The sequence below is a fragment of the Ambystoma mexicanum genome, chromosome 1p (assembly GCF_040938575.1).
Source record: "Ambystoma mexicanum isolate Mex_15411 chromosome 1p, UKY_AmexF1_1, whole genome shotgun sequence".
NCBI classification, from domain to species: domain Eukaryota; kingdom Metazoa; phylum Chordata; class Amphibia; order Caudata; family Ambystomatidae; genus Ambystoma; species Ambystoma mexicanum.
In genome coordinates this window covers 405,630,615-405,646,151 of record NC_090921.1, presented here as the reverse complement: position 1 = coordinate 405,646,151, position 15,537 = coordinate 405,630,615, and the positions used below count along the sequence as shown (strand labels likewise).

The window sequence follows — 15,537 nt, the reverse complement described above, 5'->3', positions numbered from 1 at the left end:
AAAAAGCACAATTAAATTAATAAAATTCATCACAAAGGAGGCAGGAGAAACAAAGAGGGAAGGAAAAGGACGAAAAGCCACAAAGGAAATCCAGGACAAGCCTCCAAATCATGCAAATTCATTAAGTCACATAAATGTGGCGACAAGGAATATATTTCCTTTCCACTTGGCACTCCACAGAACCTCCAAACTCCACACTCACTTCAGTGTTCAAAATAAGATTCCCAGGCAGTACAGCTTCACACTCCCGTTTAACCAGAGTATACTACAAATCATTTCTCAATCTAGTCCAGGATCATTTTTTCTTTTTAATCCATCAGTCCCTCAAGGAGATAACCACTGCAAAGACTAGAGGTAAATGATCGCCCAACAAGAATCTCTGCCACCATTCGTCCTGACACAATGTCGGGGCCATTGCTGTTTTGTGCACTGAGAACCGAGTATGCTGATCAGTTAAACCTATACAGGAGATTAGCGGATGTTTTTAATGACTATTTCACTCGGAAGCTTACAGAATCAACACCTCTTTCCCAGACCGATCACTTGTCTCCAAGTAGCTAAAACCTCTCGTAGGATATAGATTTAGGTGCACTCTTAGAAAATTGGCCCTGATCCCTGGGCAGGGAACTTTTTCAAGGTATCTGCCTCTGGGATTTGCATTCAAACGCATATTCCTTCATCAAAGCTGATCTATTCCAATGTTTCTTTATCTACATCTCTGTTGAGAAAAAAACAGTAATTGGTCATCCGAGTAAGAAGACACTGGTAGCACCTTGGCCACTTCTCTGTTGATAATGCAGGACATTATCGATTCCTCCAGTGAGCATCTTTCAAAACCCAACTTTGGGAGTGTCTGTCGCTGATTTCAGGCCAAACTTGAACAGCTGCAGAGAAAACCTAGCTGTGCCAGTCGGGGGAACAGACCACGGAAGATGATCTCTACATGGAAATGGGACAATGGCCCATCAAGCACAAAGGCAATACTATCTATCTTTCAGAGAGAAATGTGCCTAAAAATGTTTCACTTTTTACCTGGATCAGCACCATCATTTAGAATACATTCACTTGAGCATTTTGACAGGCCACATCATGAGTTTTACTCACCACCATCTTAAAACCAGGTACTGTTTGCTAAACATTCTTTGCAAATACATCAAAAACAAGAAACCATTCCTGCATAGTTTTGTCATAGACATTCCTGCAGCAGCGTCTGAAGAGAGGAATTTCTGCATGTTTTCCTGCATAGTTGGTGGATGTTGGGTAGAATTTCCTTCTTGTGTGTAATTCTCACCACTTCATGAGTGCCCCAGCACTTTTTGCTGGACTATTGGATTTTTCCTCACTTCTTCTTTCTGTGACTCGGCAAACCCTTTTTGGTTATTTTTGATGGCGTCTGCCTTCCATCTTTTTGTGGCATCTTTATTTTACTATTGCAGCACAGAGCACTTTCTGTGCAGTGCTGCTGGAAGCTCCCTGAATTTTTCTCTTTGGTTTTCTTTCATTTTACTGTGCTAACTTTATGTTGCCAGGAAAAGTTGACACTTATTACTCTAGTGATGCTTTTCCTTTGTGAGATTAGCCGACCCACCTTATGCTTAGAGTCAAGGGAATGCATGGTATCCCTTTTCTCACTTCTCCTTTAAGTTTCTAGTTACAGTGGCAAGTCTACCTTGAGTGGCTGTTGACAGCGGATGGTTTTCTACTGATTTTTGTGAAACTTGCATTGCAGGCTATATTCGTAACTGTGGTAAGGGACACATGGGCAACCATTGACCTAAAATGGTGCCTGCCCTTGGGGGCAACCACCACCCAAAGTTTGAATGTAGCATGCATGCATGCATGCATGCTGACTGGCTGGGTTCCTGTATATAAGGCTAGGGTCTTGATGCAGAAGCCAGTCAACCACTGCAAGATCCATTCCAAAGAAAAATAAAGGACGCCTGCAGCCGCCTCCAGTGACTGCCAGAGCCGATTGAGTGGCCGCTGCAGCTCCAGCCTTCGCTGGATGACCTCCTCCCTTGGACTGGTGGGCATAATCTGTATCGAAACCAGCTACAGTTTGAGCCATCCCAATGATGAGCTGTGACCTTCCTGGCCTGTAATCTCTGAATACTCTGGGACAGCTGGCCCGCTGCAATGCATTGTCTTGTGAGGTTCGGTTCCTGCTGCAAATTCGTTGGCATCTGTCTGGGCCTACAGAATGAATCCTGGGCCTATATCCTGATAAGTCCCCTCAGCTGTGTCGTGCACCAAGAGAAGGAAGAAAGACTGTTGGACGACCACCGTCGCTGCCTGTGTCGAACCTCCACAACCAGGTGACTCGAAGATCTGCTGAGCATCCCCTTGACCGAGTCTGACCCCATGCTCCAGCCAAAAATGCATTCTTCATCCACCAAGGCAGAATCCCAAACTCGAGCTGCTGTCTCTTCACATTGGGGACCCGCCGGTGACATAGCTGTTCTTCACCAAAGAGGGTGCCGTCTCAATCCTGCGTACTTACCTGGGCAGTTGTGTTGCCCATCACTTCTACTCTGCTTTATGAGTCACTTTGGGGTGGATACCCCAACCTTGTTCTCCTGTGCCCAAGGACATCTATCCCAGAGGCAGAAATCCTTCAGGTGCCTCCTGAACCCCTTGAATCTAATTCCATTACCTGCTTGTTCCGAAAAGAATACTCTGAGAATTAACAACTTTAACAGTATCTTCCTTTGATTGTTCTGCCACCCATGGGTCACTGGTCCCCCAGTGCCCCATCTGACTTTTGCAACACATTTCCCAGATAGAGTTGGCTTTCCAAAGTAACGGCTTCCACCAAGTTGTTAACCTACCAGTATTGCTATTTAAGTAAATGTTGGATTATTTGCTAACCTGAAGCTACTCTATACGTGCCCGTTTCTCATCTAAATGTTTACTATTGAATGGAGTATATTTGCTGTATATATCTGTCAACCGTTTTAACTTGCCTAAATTTCATTGATCTTAACATTGCCTTAGTCTATATAATAATTACCATATTGTTATGTAACTGTAGAGTGAAGTGTTTTCCTAACTAGAAGTGTGCTCAAAGTTCTCTGTACTCCTCTACAGCCATTCTCCCTCCTAGACTAAGCCTGACTGTTTGACCAGAACTACCATAGCTTGTGGGTAGTTCATTCCAAACCTATGTGTTGGAGCCCTGTACTCTTCTACAGCCCTACCACAGGTGGACTCCAGTAACACTCCCTAACAATGGAAACTCTCAGAGAATTGGCTAAATAGCATTTTCTTTTATATTTTTGTCTTTTCTTTCGCTGCTCCATTGCATTGTATGCCTTTATGTGCAGCTCTACACTCCAAGCCAGGCACAGCCGTGTGTAGGCGTACACGAAAAAAAATCATATTCGCATTTACAAAGATACACGAATGCACATTCCAGTTAATGACTGCCATGATTCTCTTCTCAACCACAATTGGAAATGTACAGAACATTACTGAAAGTTTACAAAATTAATTAAGGTGGTTAGTATTCACTGGAACGGAAAATAAACTTGATGTCTCTAAAAAAAATATATTTATTTCTCTGTAGCATGAAGAGATTGCCTGGGCAACAAGGGTGTCTGCTAGCCTTGTCAGGTTGCTGCATTTAGTTTTAAAGCCAATCTCCTTCATTTGCATTCGTGAGCGCTTGATCACTTTAGCCACCAAAGTTATTGTGTTGCCGTGAGCAGCTTACTAGCAGTTAAAACCTAAGCAGCAAAGAGTACAAGAATTCACAAACATACACAATATTTTAAGGAAGATAAAGCACTGAACTCATGTGTTAGATTGTAATTGGCTAGCAGGGGAAAATGGGTGGCACTTGGCCTTTAAAATTAAGCTGTTTTAGCAGCCTGAAGGAGTTCCTGAGATTTCACTGAAGGCTATTCCATGCTGAACCACGAAGGAACAGTGACTGGAGGACACTGCTGACCAACATCTTGACCTCCATGGGTAAGAAATGCGAGCAGATTTAATGAGAAGCTGAGACTGTAATTCTAGTATTTGGTCCTAAAACTGGGCCCTTGCCATTTTACCAAACTCTGATTTTTAATTCTTGCTTCAACAATTGGAGGCAAATCTAATTTACAATGGTGAACTGCCTTGGAAGTCTGCAGCGAACTGCTTCACTGTTTCGATGTAGTGGGGTCTAGAATAAACATACCAAATGTTTTCAACATATATTTATTTTCTATGATTGCACCATGCGGCTGGCTGCTCTTGCTCCCCAAATTCATGTAATTCATGTTATTAAGCTCAATTTAACACTGGAAACAGTGAGGTTGGCTCATTCCAGTTTGAATCCGTGACCAATAGCATGGTCCGAGCCTCTTCAGATAGATCAGCGTCCCCTATGGACCCGATCCCTTGGCATGCCAGCCAGGCTCTTTGCAGAGGCTATTGCCTTATTTACTTTGGCCTTGCACAATTCTTTTTAGACTGGGATGATTCCCACGCCTCTAAACACGGTTATCTCCCTGCTACATAGGAAGACCCACCTTGATCGTTCATTGGCAGAGAACTACCCGCCTATTTCGCTCCTCCCCGTCCCCATGAAGTTGATTGAGGCCATTGTTACTCTGTTTTCTGAATTTCTTGAATCGAATTGCTTGCTACACCCGTTGTAATCAGGTTTCCATCCCTGTATGCGTACAGTGTTATTTATTTCCTTGATGACATTCCTTGGTTCAAGACCGCATAGAGGTGGGAGTTCTGAACCTCCTTGACCTCTGTGGCTTTTGATACCATTGATCCTGGGATTCCGTTACGGAGTCTGGAGAAGATTGGTATCGGAGACTGTCCCCTTCTTTGTTTCTCATCCTTCCTGTCAGATCGTTTCCAGATAGTCATTTCCACCATTAATATCCTGACCGATGACAGTGACATGTGGTGTCCCTCAGGGTTTTGCCTTATCTACCCTGTTGATTTAATTTTTATCTGCACCCATTGACTCATTTGATTGCCGATCACAGAGTGCGTTTTTACTTGGGATTTTCCCTGCACACACCAACAGTTTTTTATAATCTTCATGAATTTACACAACTGCAAAGCTATCTTCCATGGCTCCTTCTGCTCCTACAGTCCACACCAGCTTGTTCACCTGCAGATCCCAAAGTGCCAAGTAACCATAAAAATGGCATTTGTATTTATGCAACCTAATAAAACCCAACAACCTAAAGGAGTTTTTCAACAATGTCAATTTTTTTCACAATTTCATTGAGGCAATGCAAGCAGATGTGTTTTAACCCCACAACACTACGCTACATAAAACAGTGCCATAAATATCCAAACATTCTCAGTCTGAAGGCCCTAATTCTGAGGGCATTTTACAAAAGAAACAGCCGAAAAGAGCACATTTAAAATGAACCAAAGTTTGCATCCCAATCAATTCAAAATCTGTGTCTGTTTTAAATGCGGTTGATTTGCTTTCCATCATAAGAGCTGGGTCTTGCTGATGGCCCTTTTTAACGGGTAGAATACAACCCATGTAGCTCATTAAATGGGCTTTCACTTTACTGTAGCGACATGCTCGGTTCGGCGTAGAGCTGTAAACCAGAAAGCCCATGAAGATGTGTCACTGGTTTAGTGACCCTACGCCGGAGGATTTTTTTCTTGCTCAAAGTTAGAAACATTCATAAACATTACATCTGTGCTGCATGATCATGCTCTAAGACTTAAATGTGTTGGCTCTGCCTTAATGATGATTATCATATGTAAAACTGTTTTATTGGCATTTTCTTTGGTTTTGCTTCTTCTTGTAACATGCTTTTGTGGAGTATTTTGGTCATCTGTTACTTGGGTTGCTCTTTTTGTTTGGTTTGTATGGTATATGATTTAGTCACCAATGATGCCTTTCTTTTTTTAAATGGTTCCTACTGATTCTGCGCATGGAATGAATAAATGGTACATACTTGGCCTGGATGTTCCTGTTGTGCTATTCCGCTACGACGTCCATACTCTCCTGTCCCCTTTCCTCCATACTTATGGGACATTCCTCTGTCCTGTGGGACGGGACCGGAGCACTTTGTAAAAAGCACCACATTTTTCAAAAATGTGTCCTTTCTTTCTTTTTATGCGGGGTACTGCACGCGGCCATAACCCGCTCGCCTTAGCTCCGCCCAGCGCATCGCCCATAAGTCCTTTTCTCCACTCGATCGGGAGTGGACACACATGAATCTTTGGAAGATTTTTCGTTCCAGTGTCCTTCTCTCCTGCTCCGGCTTAGTGGTCGTGTAGTAGTCAGTCTATGCTGTTTCAGTTCGATTTTCCTATTTGTTCTTTCTGTGAGCAACACTTCACTAGGGCGGATCCCCATTCTCTTTGTTTAGAGTGTTTTGGTCCGGACCACCGGTGGGACTTGTGCTTTTACTGCGATTTCCTTTCGGTCCGGGTGCTTCAACGTCGTTTAGAGAGGTGGGAGGAGGTTTTTCAGCGCACTCCCCCTACGCACTTTCAAACTTTCATCGACGAGAAGGAGAAACGCCAGGTGAGTTCTTTACTTTTTAGAGCACCCCAGCCGGGGGACTCCTTCCCGGTCCGAGAGGATCATCAAAAGAGGTTACCGGGGCTTGCCCTGAGGTGCCTTCTAGGCCTAAAAAGTGTACCAGAGTTTTCTCCGAGGGCCTCCGTAAAGGGCCTATTGACAACGGATTACAATTCATCCGAGCCCCTTCCTGTGGGGGCTATTTGTGGGCCCAGTTCTACTGAAGCGACGGGTACCGGAGCTTGCTTCGAGGTCTCCTTGACTGGAGCTTCCCGTAAAGACACTGGGGTATGTACCGAGGCCTCTGAGGCTTTTTGTACCGAACTAAAGTTGGAGGCCCCTCTTGAAAGGGGCTTTTACCGGGCTCGGGTCGGAGGTCCCTTGTTTAGAGGCTACGGTGACCGACAGTTCTGAGAGGCCTGTTAAGGTCTTGATGGTGAGGTGTACTCCTCATCGCTCCCGCTCAAGCAGTGATGCCAGTTCTGTTGAGGGGGCACAGAGTGAGGTATCTGACCGGAATTCCTCTGTTACCGGCGTTGCCGAGGTCCTTCCATTGAAGGCTATTCTGGCTGATGACATGTCTAAAAACATCCTAGGCCACGCAGTACCGGTTCGGCTGAGGTTCCTTGTGTCAAGGCTAAGATGAAGACCCTTGACCCATCTGTGGAGACCCCTGTCACTCCCAACCGTGTCGCGCAGTTCTCCTCGGGTGCTGACAAAATGACGGCTGCTCCCGCCAAGACTACGGCAGCCATTTTGGATACCTCCCTTATATCTACGCCATCGGCACTGGGTGGGGGGAGCGGCATTTCAGGTGAACATTGTTTTCCTTGTGCACATCCTTTTCATCCAGCATATGACTGGGACGCTCAGATGCCCCTACTGCACAACGTCTTGCTCCCTGCGGCATCTACACCCTTGATCTATGTTGATGCCAGTGGAGAAGGGCCCTCTTGGGAACCCTTACGTCCCTGGAGTTACTCAACTCATGAGGTGTCCTCCAGTCGTGCCTAAATCGTCGGCGGGGGATGCGTTTTTTTTTTTTTTTTTTTTTTTAATTTTTTTAGGCAAATTTCAAAAGCTAATGCACTCCCATGAAGGAGCATTTTAGAGGCTTGTTTAGGGAGATATGCCCTCCTGCGCCGTCGGTCCCAGTTGTGGCACCAGTGATTCCTTCAGGGCCGCCTCTACCAGCCAGGCCTCCACCAGCTCTCCCTCCCTTGCCTCCGTTGTCTCCAGTGGACAAATTTTCAGTAGTTCCAGATGTGATGCAGCTTGATCTGGATGTGTTGGATGACACACAAGGGGATCAGGACAACGAGGACCAGCCCTGCTCTGTTAGAGCCTTTTACGACCGGGTGCTGGACCTGTGTCTTTTAGATCTTCCAGTACCCGAGGCACCCGCTCCACAGGAAGCGGCGCTTTTGGGGGCGTTCACCTTGTCTCCTTTGGAGCGTACCGGCTTGTTCTCGCAGAAGGACGCTTTAGCCGAGGTCCGTAAAGTCTGGGAGAAACTAGACTGCACTGATTGACGCTCGTTATAGGCTCCATTCTTCGGAAGAAGTGGCCTTAGCTTCGTGTCTGCCCCCTTCCTCCACGATGGTGGCTGCTGCTACATTACAATCCAGACCGGCTTCGTATTCTACAGCAGCAACGCAGGTTCTGGCCAAAGAGGACAAGCTTCTTGATTCTTTGGGGAGGAAGATTTTCGCAAATACAACCCTGCAGTTACATCAAGCGAACGCGGAACTGGTATTACCAGGGGCGAATATGAAAATGTGGAAAGGTCTGTCAGAGTTTGAGGCATTCATTCCCGCTGATAAGCTGGAGGATTTTAAAGCAAGATTGTCAGATGCCAGGGTCCTGGCGCAGGATATGCCAGAGGCCGTGGCTGCTCATGTCGACCCCGGGGCCTTATGCTTGACGTGGACACCTCTCGTCAGGCTTGGCTGCATGCTACCAAGTTCTGTAAAGAGGTGCAGGATAAAGTTCTGGACCTGCCTTTTGATGGCAAGGAGCTTTTTCATTCAATGACAGATGTTGAACTGACCAAGACTAAGGAAAGCACTCAGACCGCCAAGTCCTTGTCAGTCCTGATGAAACCGCCTTTCAGGGCACAGAGAACATCCTCGCAGCCTTGGCCTTCCTCTGGGTTTAGGGGATTTCTGCATCGGAAGTCCCTTAGGGTCGATACTCCCATCAGGAAATTCCCGCCGACGGCAGCAATGCAGCCAGTTTTTCTTCTGTTCCTCGACCTCCTCTTCAGGTTCAGGTGGCGCCGCCACTGAGAAACCAACTAAATGAAGTTTTTCTGCGCTCGCACGAGACCCCGGTGTGAGGTGTGCCTCACTGGGAGGCGTGGCAGGCCATCACTGAGAACCGGTGGGTCTAGTCAGTTGCTAGGGCAGGCTTCCGCTTACCCCTTCCCTCTACCCCACCCTTGAATCCTCCCTTCCAGTAGTCGGGGTTGCCCTCCCTCAGAGCTGAGATTCAGAAGTTGCTGGATCTCAGAGCGGTGGAACCCGTTCCCCTAGGGGAGCGCTTCTACTCCCCGGCTGTTTACAGTGCCCAAACCCAACCAGGCCGGCCTGCGCACCATCCTAGACCTTTCCCAGTTCAATCTCTCTCTACCCCAAGAGAAATTCAAGATGATCACGCCCTGTAAGATAAAGTCTCCTTTACAGAAGGGCGATTGGCTCAGCGTGGTAGACCTTCAGGATGCTCATATGCATATCCTGATTTGGAGTCCGCACCGGAAATACCTACGGTTTTCCGTGGAGGAGGAGCATTTCCAGTTCCGAGTGCTCCCGTTTGGTCTCAGCTCGGCACTGCGTGTATTTACGAAGATTATGTTGGTTATCACAGCTTATCTTTGGCTTCAGGGGATCCATGTGTATCCATATTTGGACGATTGGCTGCAGCGGAGTCCTTGTCCTCTGTCAGCCTTGAGCAACCTTCAGTCTCTCCTCCAGCTCCTGTTCCATCTTGGGCTGTCGGTGAACTGGTGGAAATCCTCCATGACGGTCTCTCGGGACCTGATTTTCCTGGGTTTTCGTTGGAACACGATCGACTGCAGAGTATATCTGACCGGGGACAGAATGGCGGATCTGTTGGCCACGTGTCAGGTGTTTGTGCAGTCAGAGAGCATGTCAGCCTGGTGGTTACAGAGGCTTCTGGGCCTCATGGCTTCGTATGTGTTGGCTCTTCCTCGTTTCAAGATGAGGCGAACACAGATGGATCTTGGGAGTTCTTGGTGCCAAGCAGTGGACCCAGACTCCAAAATGATACCGGCTCCATCTTTCATGAGTGGACCTAGTGTGGTGGTTGTCTCTCAGCAATCTGTCGGTGGGCGCGGCCTTTCAGGACCCTGGCCCGCTAGTGACATTCACGACTGACTCTTCCCTTCTGGGGTGGGGTGCCACGTTGGACCGTCTTCAGGTTTCCGATCTCTGGTCGCCGAAGGACAAACTCCTTCATATAAATCGCCTGGAGCTCCTGGCGATCTTCCTGGCGCTCAAAGCATTCCAGCCTGTCATTGTCAATAAGGTAGTCCGGATGCGCACGGACAATGTGGTGTCCATGTTTTATATCAACAAGCAAGGGGGTACCAAGTCCCCTCCTCTTGTGGATCTTGCCATTCAGATGTGGGAATGTGCGGTTCAGCATGGTATCTGGCTGGTGGCAGTGCACATCCCGGGTCAGCTGAATATTATTGCGAATGCCCTCAGCCGGCGTACAATGGTCGGCTATGAGTGGGAACTGAACTCGGAGGATCTCTTACAAATCTTCCAGTGTTGGGGCACTCTAGAAGTGGACCTCTTCGCAATGGCATCAAATGGGAAACTTCCCCTGTATGACTCCAGGAACGGGTTGGGAGCCTCCTCTGGGGGATGCCCTCGAAATTCCCTGGCACAACATGAAGGCCTATCCCACCTCTGCCTCTGATTCATCGGACGCTTTGCAAGCTGAGGGGCACGGTGAACTGTTCTCTTCTGCTCATAGCACCATGGTGGCCGGTCAGGTTTTGGTTTTCAGAGCTTCAGCATCCGTCGGTGTGTGCACCGTCAGGCTTCCGTTGGTTCCCGACCTGCTTCACCAGAGAGATTGGCAGCTGTGGCACCCCTCCCCACAATCGTTCAGTTTGGCGGCATGGTGCCTGAGTTCAGATCTTTAGAACACCTCAACTTGTCTGCTGATAACAAGCGTATTATTCAGGCGGCCAGGAAGCCCTCAACGAGATCTCAATGCAAGAGCAAATGTCTTTGGTTCTGCCACTGGTGCTTAGCTAGACAGCTAGACCCCGGGGGGGGGGGGGGGCTATGATCGATAGGGTGCTGTCCTTAGTCTCTAATCTAGCAGAGTCGGGCATTCATGTCTTGTCATGCAGGACTCATCTTTCGGCTGTTGCCGCTTACTTATCCACATACCAGTGCTCTTTTTTGCTGCTAAATCCAGTGGTTAAAAGGCACTTTGCGGGTCTCGTGCGTCTTTACACTCCTGTTCGCAAACCGCATCTGATGTGGATCTGAACGTAGTCCTTACGGCCTTGTGCCATAAGCCCTTTGAGCCAATGGCTACTGTAGACTTTAAGCACCTTTTGTGGAAAGCGTCCTCCTTGGTCGCTGTGACTTTGGCAAGATTTGTGAGTGAGCTCCAGGCCTTGTCGTTGGAGCATCCCTTCCTGGTTTGTCATAAGGATAAGGTTGTCCTGAGGACAAATCCTTCTTTCCTTCCAAAAGTGGTCTCTGATTTTCATCTGAATCAGTCAATCTACTTGCCTGTCTTCTTTCCAAATCCAGCCTCAGAGGCTGAGAGGGTTTTGCATTGCCTGGACGTTAGAAGAACTCTTAAGTTCTATCTGGACAGAACATCTGAATTTAGGAGTTCTTCTCAACTCTTGGTGACCTTCGGTAATCTGCAGGGTAAACCCGCCTCCAAAGCGACTATCTCCAGATGGGTCGCTGCCTGTATTATGGAGTCTTACTCTGTTCAAGGTCTTCAACCTCCAAAAGGGGTTCATGCACATCTGGTACGGGGCAAGGCAGCTGCTGTTGCCTTTGAAAAGTATGTCCCCTGATAGACCATTGCGACACGGCTACCTGGGCCTCTCCATCGGCTTTTTGTAAGCACTAGTTTTTGGATCTGAGCTCCAGGACTGATGCTCTGTTTGGCCAGGCTGTGCTTAAACTCCTTTTTCAGTAAGGAGTTTTCTATCCACGCGTGAGGAGTGCTTGGGAATCTCCCACAAGTATGGAGGAAAGGGGATGGGACGTAGGAGTATAATAAGGTTACTCACCATAGTGACACCTTACTCCTAGTCCATAGTCCCCTTCCCTCCATACGCCCGCCGTCCCCTCTAATAAGGTTCATCTGTTATTGCTTAAAGGTCTCTGACCTGGTGATAGAAATGGAATGATGGGCGATGCGCTGGGCGGAGCTAAGGAGGGCAGGGTTACGGCAGCGTGCGGTGCCCCACATAAAGAGAGGAAGGACACATTTTTGAAAAATGTGATGCTTTTTACAAAGTGCTCCGGTCCCGTCCTACAGGATGGAGGAATGTGCCATAGGTATGGAGGAAAGGGGATTATGGACTAGGAGTAAGGTGGTCACTATGGTGAGTACCCTTATTATTCATCGACGTGCATTTTTTTTCGATTGGCTTGTTACTGTCGGCAAATGGTGTATATAAGGGGTGGGGGGGTGGTGAGTAGTGTTCAATTAATGGGGGAGAGCAGGGGGGTGGGGAGGGCTTGGGAGTACCCAGACCCCCAAAAGAAAATGTTTTTTTCTGAAGGAAACAAATTGGCAAAAAACCCATAGTGAAAAAGCATGTAAATAAATGAACATAGAACCACTTTTCCAACAAGGCCTCATACTGACCATCTAAACTTAGAGAAACAAATATAGGATGGTGCATTTTCTAATCTTTCTGTCCCAACATAGTGCCATTCTAAACATTCTTGGTGCCAGCATACCTTAAAGCTGTTCCCTAATTCAGTGCACTATGTCAAGAGATGGGCATTTGCGGAATGGCGTCCTTCTTAGCTTTGTACCCGACACCCCAAGATAATGCACATGCTGACAATTCTATGCATAGTAAACGCCACATGCCTTGGTTGAATAACTTTTGTACCTCTGAAATTGACCTAATTTGTGTCCATGGAGAGTCATCCAGTCTGATTTTTCTGTTCAACTCAGGTGTTGAAGGATACACGCATTCATCATCTACGGCTGCTAAACCTTCTGGGATTCCATGCCATTTTCTTCATGATTCCTACTTGGGTCTTGCTGGATCTTTCGTCTTTCCTTGTGGACAGTGATCTGGTAAGTTGCATATTCCCGACTTGGATCTTTCATGGGTTCATGAAGCTGTTCTGGTGTGGGAAGCCAGCAAATCCAAGGTAAATAATCTAATCATGTGCTTGACATGTTAATGGTGGGATTTTGTTTTTCTGGCTCCATGCTATTCCAGGGTTCTGATTTACCAGATCCATGTTTCCTCTGTACTCGTAACTGTAGTGTGTGTTTGGAACCTCAGCAGTATTCTTCTCCATACTTAAATCGCATCTAATGCTTATCTTCACCCTTTTTGTAAACTGTCAAAATTGGTGTTGCATTTTATTTCTGCAGAATTGTGTGGTTTTCTGGCAAGAACTATGTTAAAGTAAGCACTGAACTATCTGCACTCTCCATAGCCCAGTGATTCTTTTTGTTTAACCAGTAGTTGGTGCATGTTGGAAGCACAAAGTATGTTTTGGAGCCTTTCTTTCATTGGTTCTATGAGTTCTAATGCAGTTTTCTAATTTGAAGAGGAGCAGGTAAACGCTTTATTGCCAGTTTCCGCCTCCTCGCCACCGTCATATTTGAACAGTCGAAGAGCCATAAATGGGGGGAGGGGGGCCCTGCATCGTTCCTATACCACATCTAGTGTATGAGCGACAAAATGTGGAAGAATGTTGCATGGAACATGCTCATGGAAGGATGTTGCTTGCCAAGATGTCAGAATACATCCATGAATATCCTGAAATCTGACAAGGACAAAGTGGTGTTGTAAAGAAGATATATGAACCTATGGTTAAACAATATGAAAATACTAAGTAACAATGTAACTAAAGCACTGAGTAACTTGAAGCTAAAGTAATTCTCTATCTAAAGAAGATGAAGTAACTTTCTGACCAATAACTGTAAATGCGCAGTAGCGCAAGGTAGAAAGACAATGTATCGAAGAAGCCTGCTATAGAGGAATATATATAACGTGGCAAACATGGCCATATCAGGAAAATGGACGCTGGCTCACGTTAAAATTAACCAAGCTCCCTCAGACGGGCCGAAGCTGCAAGAATCGGGAGACGCAGGAAAACAGTAAGTGCGCAGAGCCAATGATGAGTCAAGTTTGGCCGAAAGCGAAGATGCTATTTTTAAAAGGATAGGCACAGAGAACAAAGGGAGTACATGGATACGCTCTGAAGGTTGGACATTCTTCTTAGATGGAAGAAGACGAGCATATTTTATTTAATTGGGTTTTTAGAACAAGCCTAATATGATACCAGAGTTTGGTTTTTAATTGCGGATCCGGGATTCCAAGCTCTGTTGCTCTGCTGCATCTTGCTTCCAAGACCAGCGTGTTGCCCTGTGCTACCCTCCTGTTCACTCATACGTGAGAGACAAACTTCTGGTCAGTTAAGTGTATACTTTTATGAGATGGTGAGCAAGTCTCTAGAGGCTAAGAAGAGCAATAGCACCCTTCATAATTAAATCAAATAGCAGTAAATGGAAGGCTGAAATTATGACTCAGAAGTCGAAAGAAAGACTATTCATTAGAGCCTTGAGCTATGATAGTGGTGTGCTCACACTCCCTTGAATGTTCACACGGTCAACTACAAACTGAAGACTTTGGCTGATGGCCTACCGATGACAGATGATCGACAAATTGGGAAAATGGGGGTAGTCTGACCGGATTCAAACCACCTTGGCTTCATGTCACGTATGTGCTGCCAAAGAGCCAAAAGTCCAAGGTTGGAATAGGATGCCAACAATCAGTGGGGTTGGGGGACAACCTAAGATTCAATGTTGCAGCAACCAATCCACTGTTATGCCCATTATAATCCGTATTATGTGTTTAGAGGTAGTTCAAGGCATGCCCTACACATCCGGGGTAGCCAATGATGCACTAATCCCCATCTGTTCTATAAGTGTATATGTTCCCTTCACCAATCCCTACCCTTGATAGGTTTTGCATTATGCCACCTAGAATGACTTCATAGATGACGCATATTGGGGTGTTAGACCTCTATGTAATCAAGCTGCTGTGTGACTGCATCAGTCTGTCTGACAGTTGACCCTGCTTTATTGAATTGATAATAAAGTAGTACTTTTCCATAGTCCTTGAGTATGTCTGATTATTTGGTTTGTGAACATTATCTAGGCACAAAAGACGCTTCAAGGTGCCACAGCAAAAACTGTTACCTTCAACTGCTGTAGAAAGCCAGGGATTCTGCTTGGTTTTGCAGTTCTGCTGGTATTTAACCCATAATCTGTTAAACCTAATCTGTGGCCTTTTGGATTTATGTGAAACTCCACAGTAATTAGTAGCAAGGGTTTGATGAAATCCAAGTGCCTCATTACAGTTGGCCCTCTCTTTTTCAGTCGGAGCTTATACACAATTTAGAAAATTATAGCCCTGTCGGTATCGGTAATAGTGACCGTGCTGTATCCTCTTTGATGTTCCTAGTTCCTACAGACGTACTGGGCAATAAATTCAGTCTTAGTACAGCACATGATAGCTCTATGTATCCTAAACAGTGCAAGTTCAGCACTAGTTAGGACTACAAAAGGTAAATCCTCTCGGTGTGCTGTGCAGAACCCTGCAACATGTATCTGGCTTCATATGCTGTATTGTTAAAAGAAATCTGAATGTGCAGTGCCATCTACACTGGTGGGAGAGGGTGACCGGAAGAGAAGAAATCCCCTTCATTCTGACTGTATGGATATTTTCACCCAGGGGATCCCAGTTCACCTCACTCTGGGATTAGTTTATA

At 46.4% G+C, this 15,537-nt stretch overlaps 1 protein-coding gene across 1 annotated transcript in view; it reads left to right on the top strand.

Moving 5' to 3' along the window:
• The window catches only part of SLC35E1 (solute carrier family 35 member E1), a 207,147-nt gene that overhangs the window by 92,732 nt on the left and 98,878 nt on the right, over window positions 1–15,537 (top strand). The window contains exon 4 of the mRNA XM_069649196.1: window positions 12,698–12,823. Coding sequence (XP_069505297.1) covers window positions 12,698–12,823 — 126 coding nt within the window. The remainder of the gene's footprint in view (window positions 1–12,697; window positions 12,824–15,537) is intronic.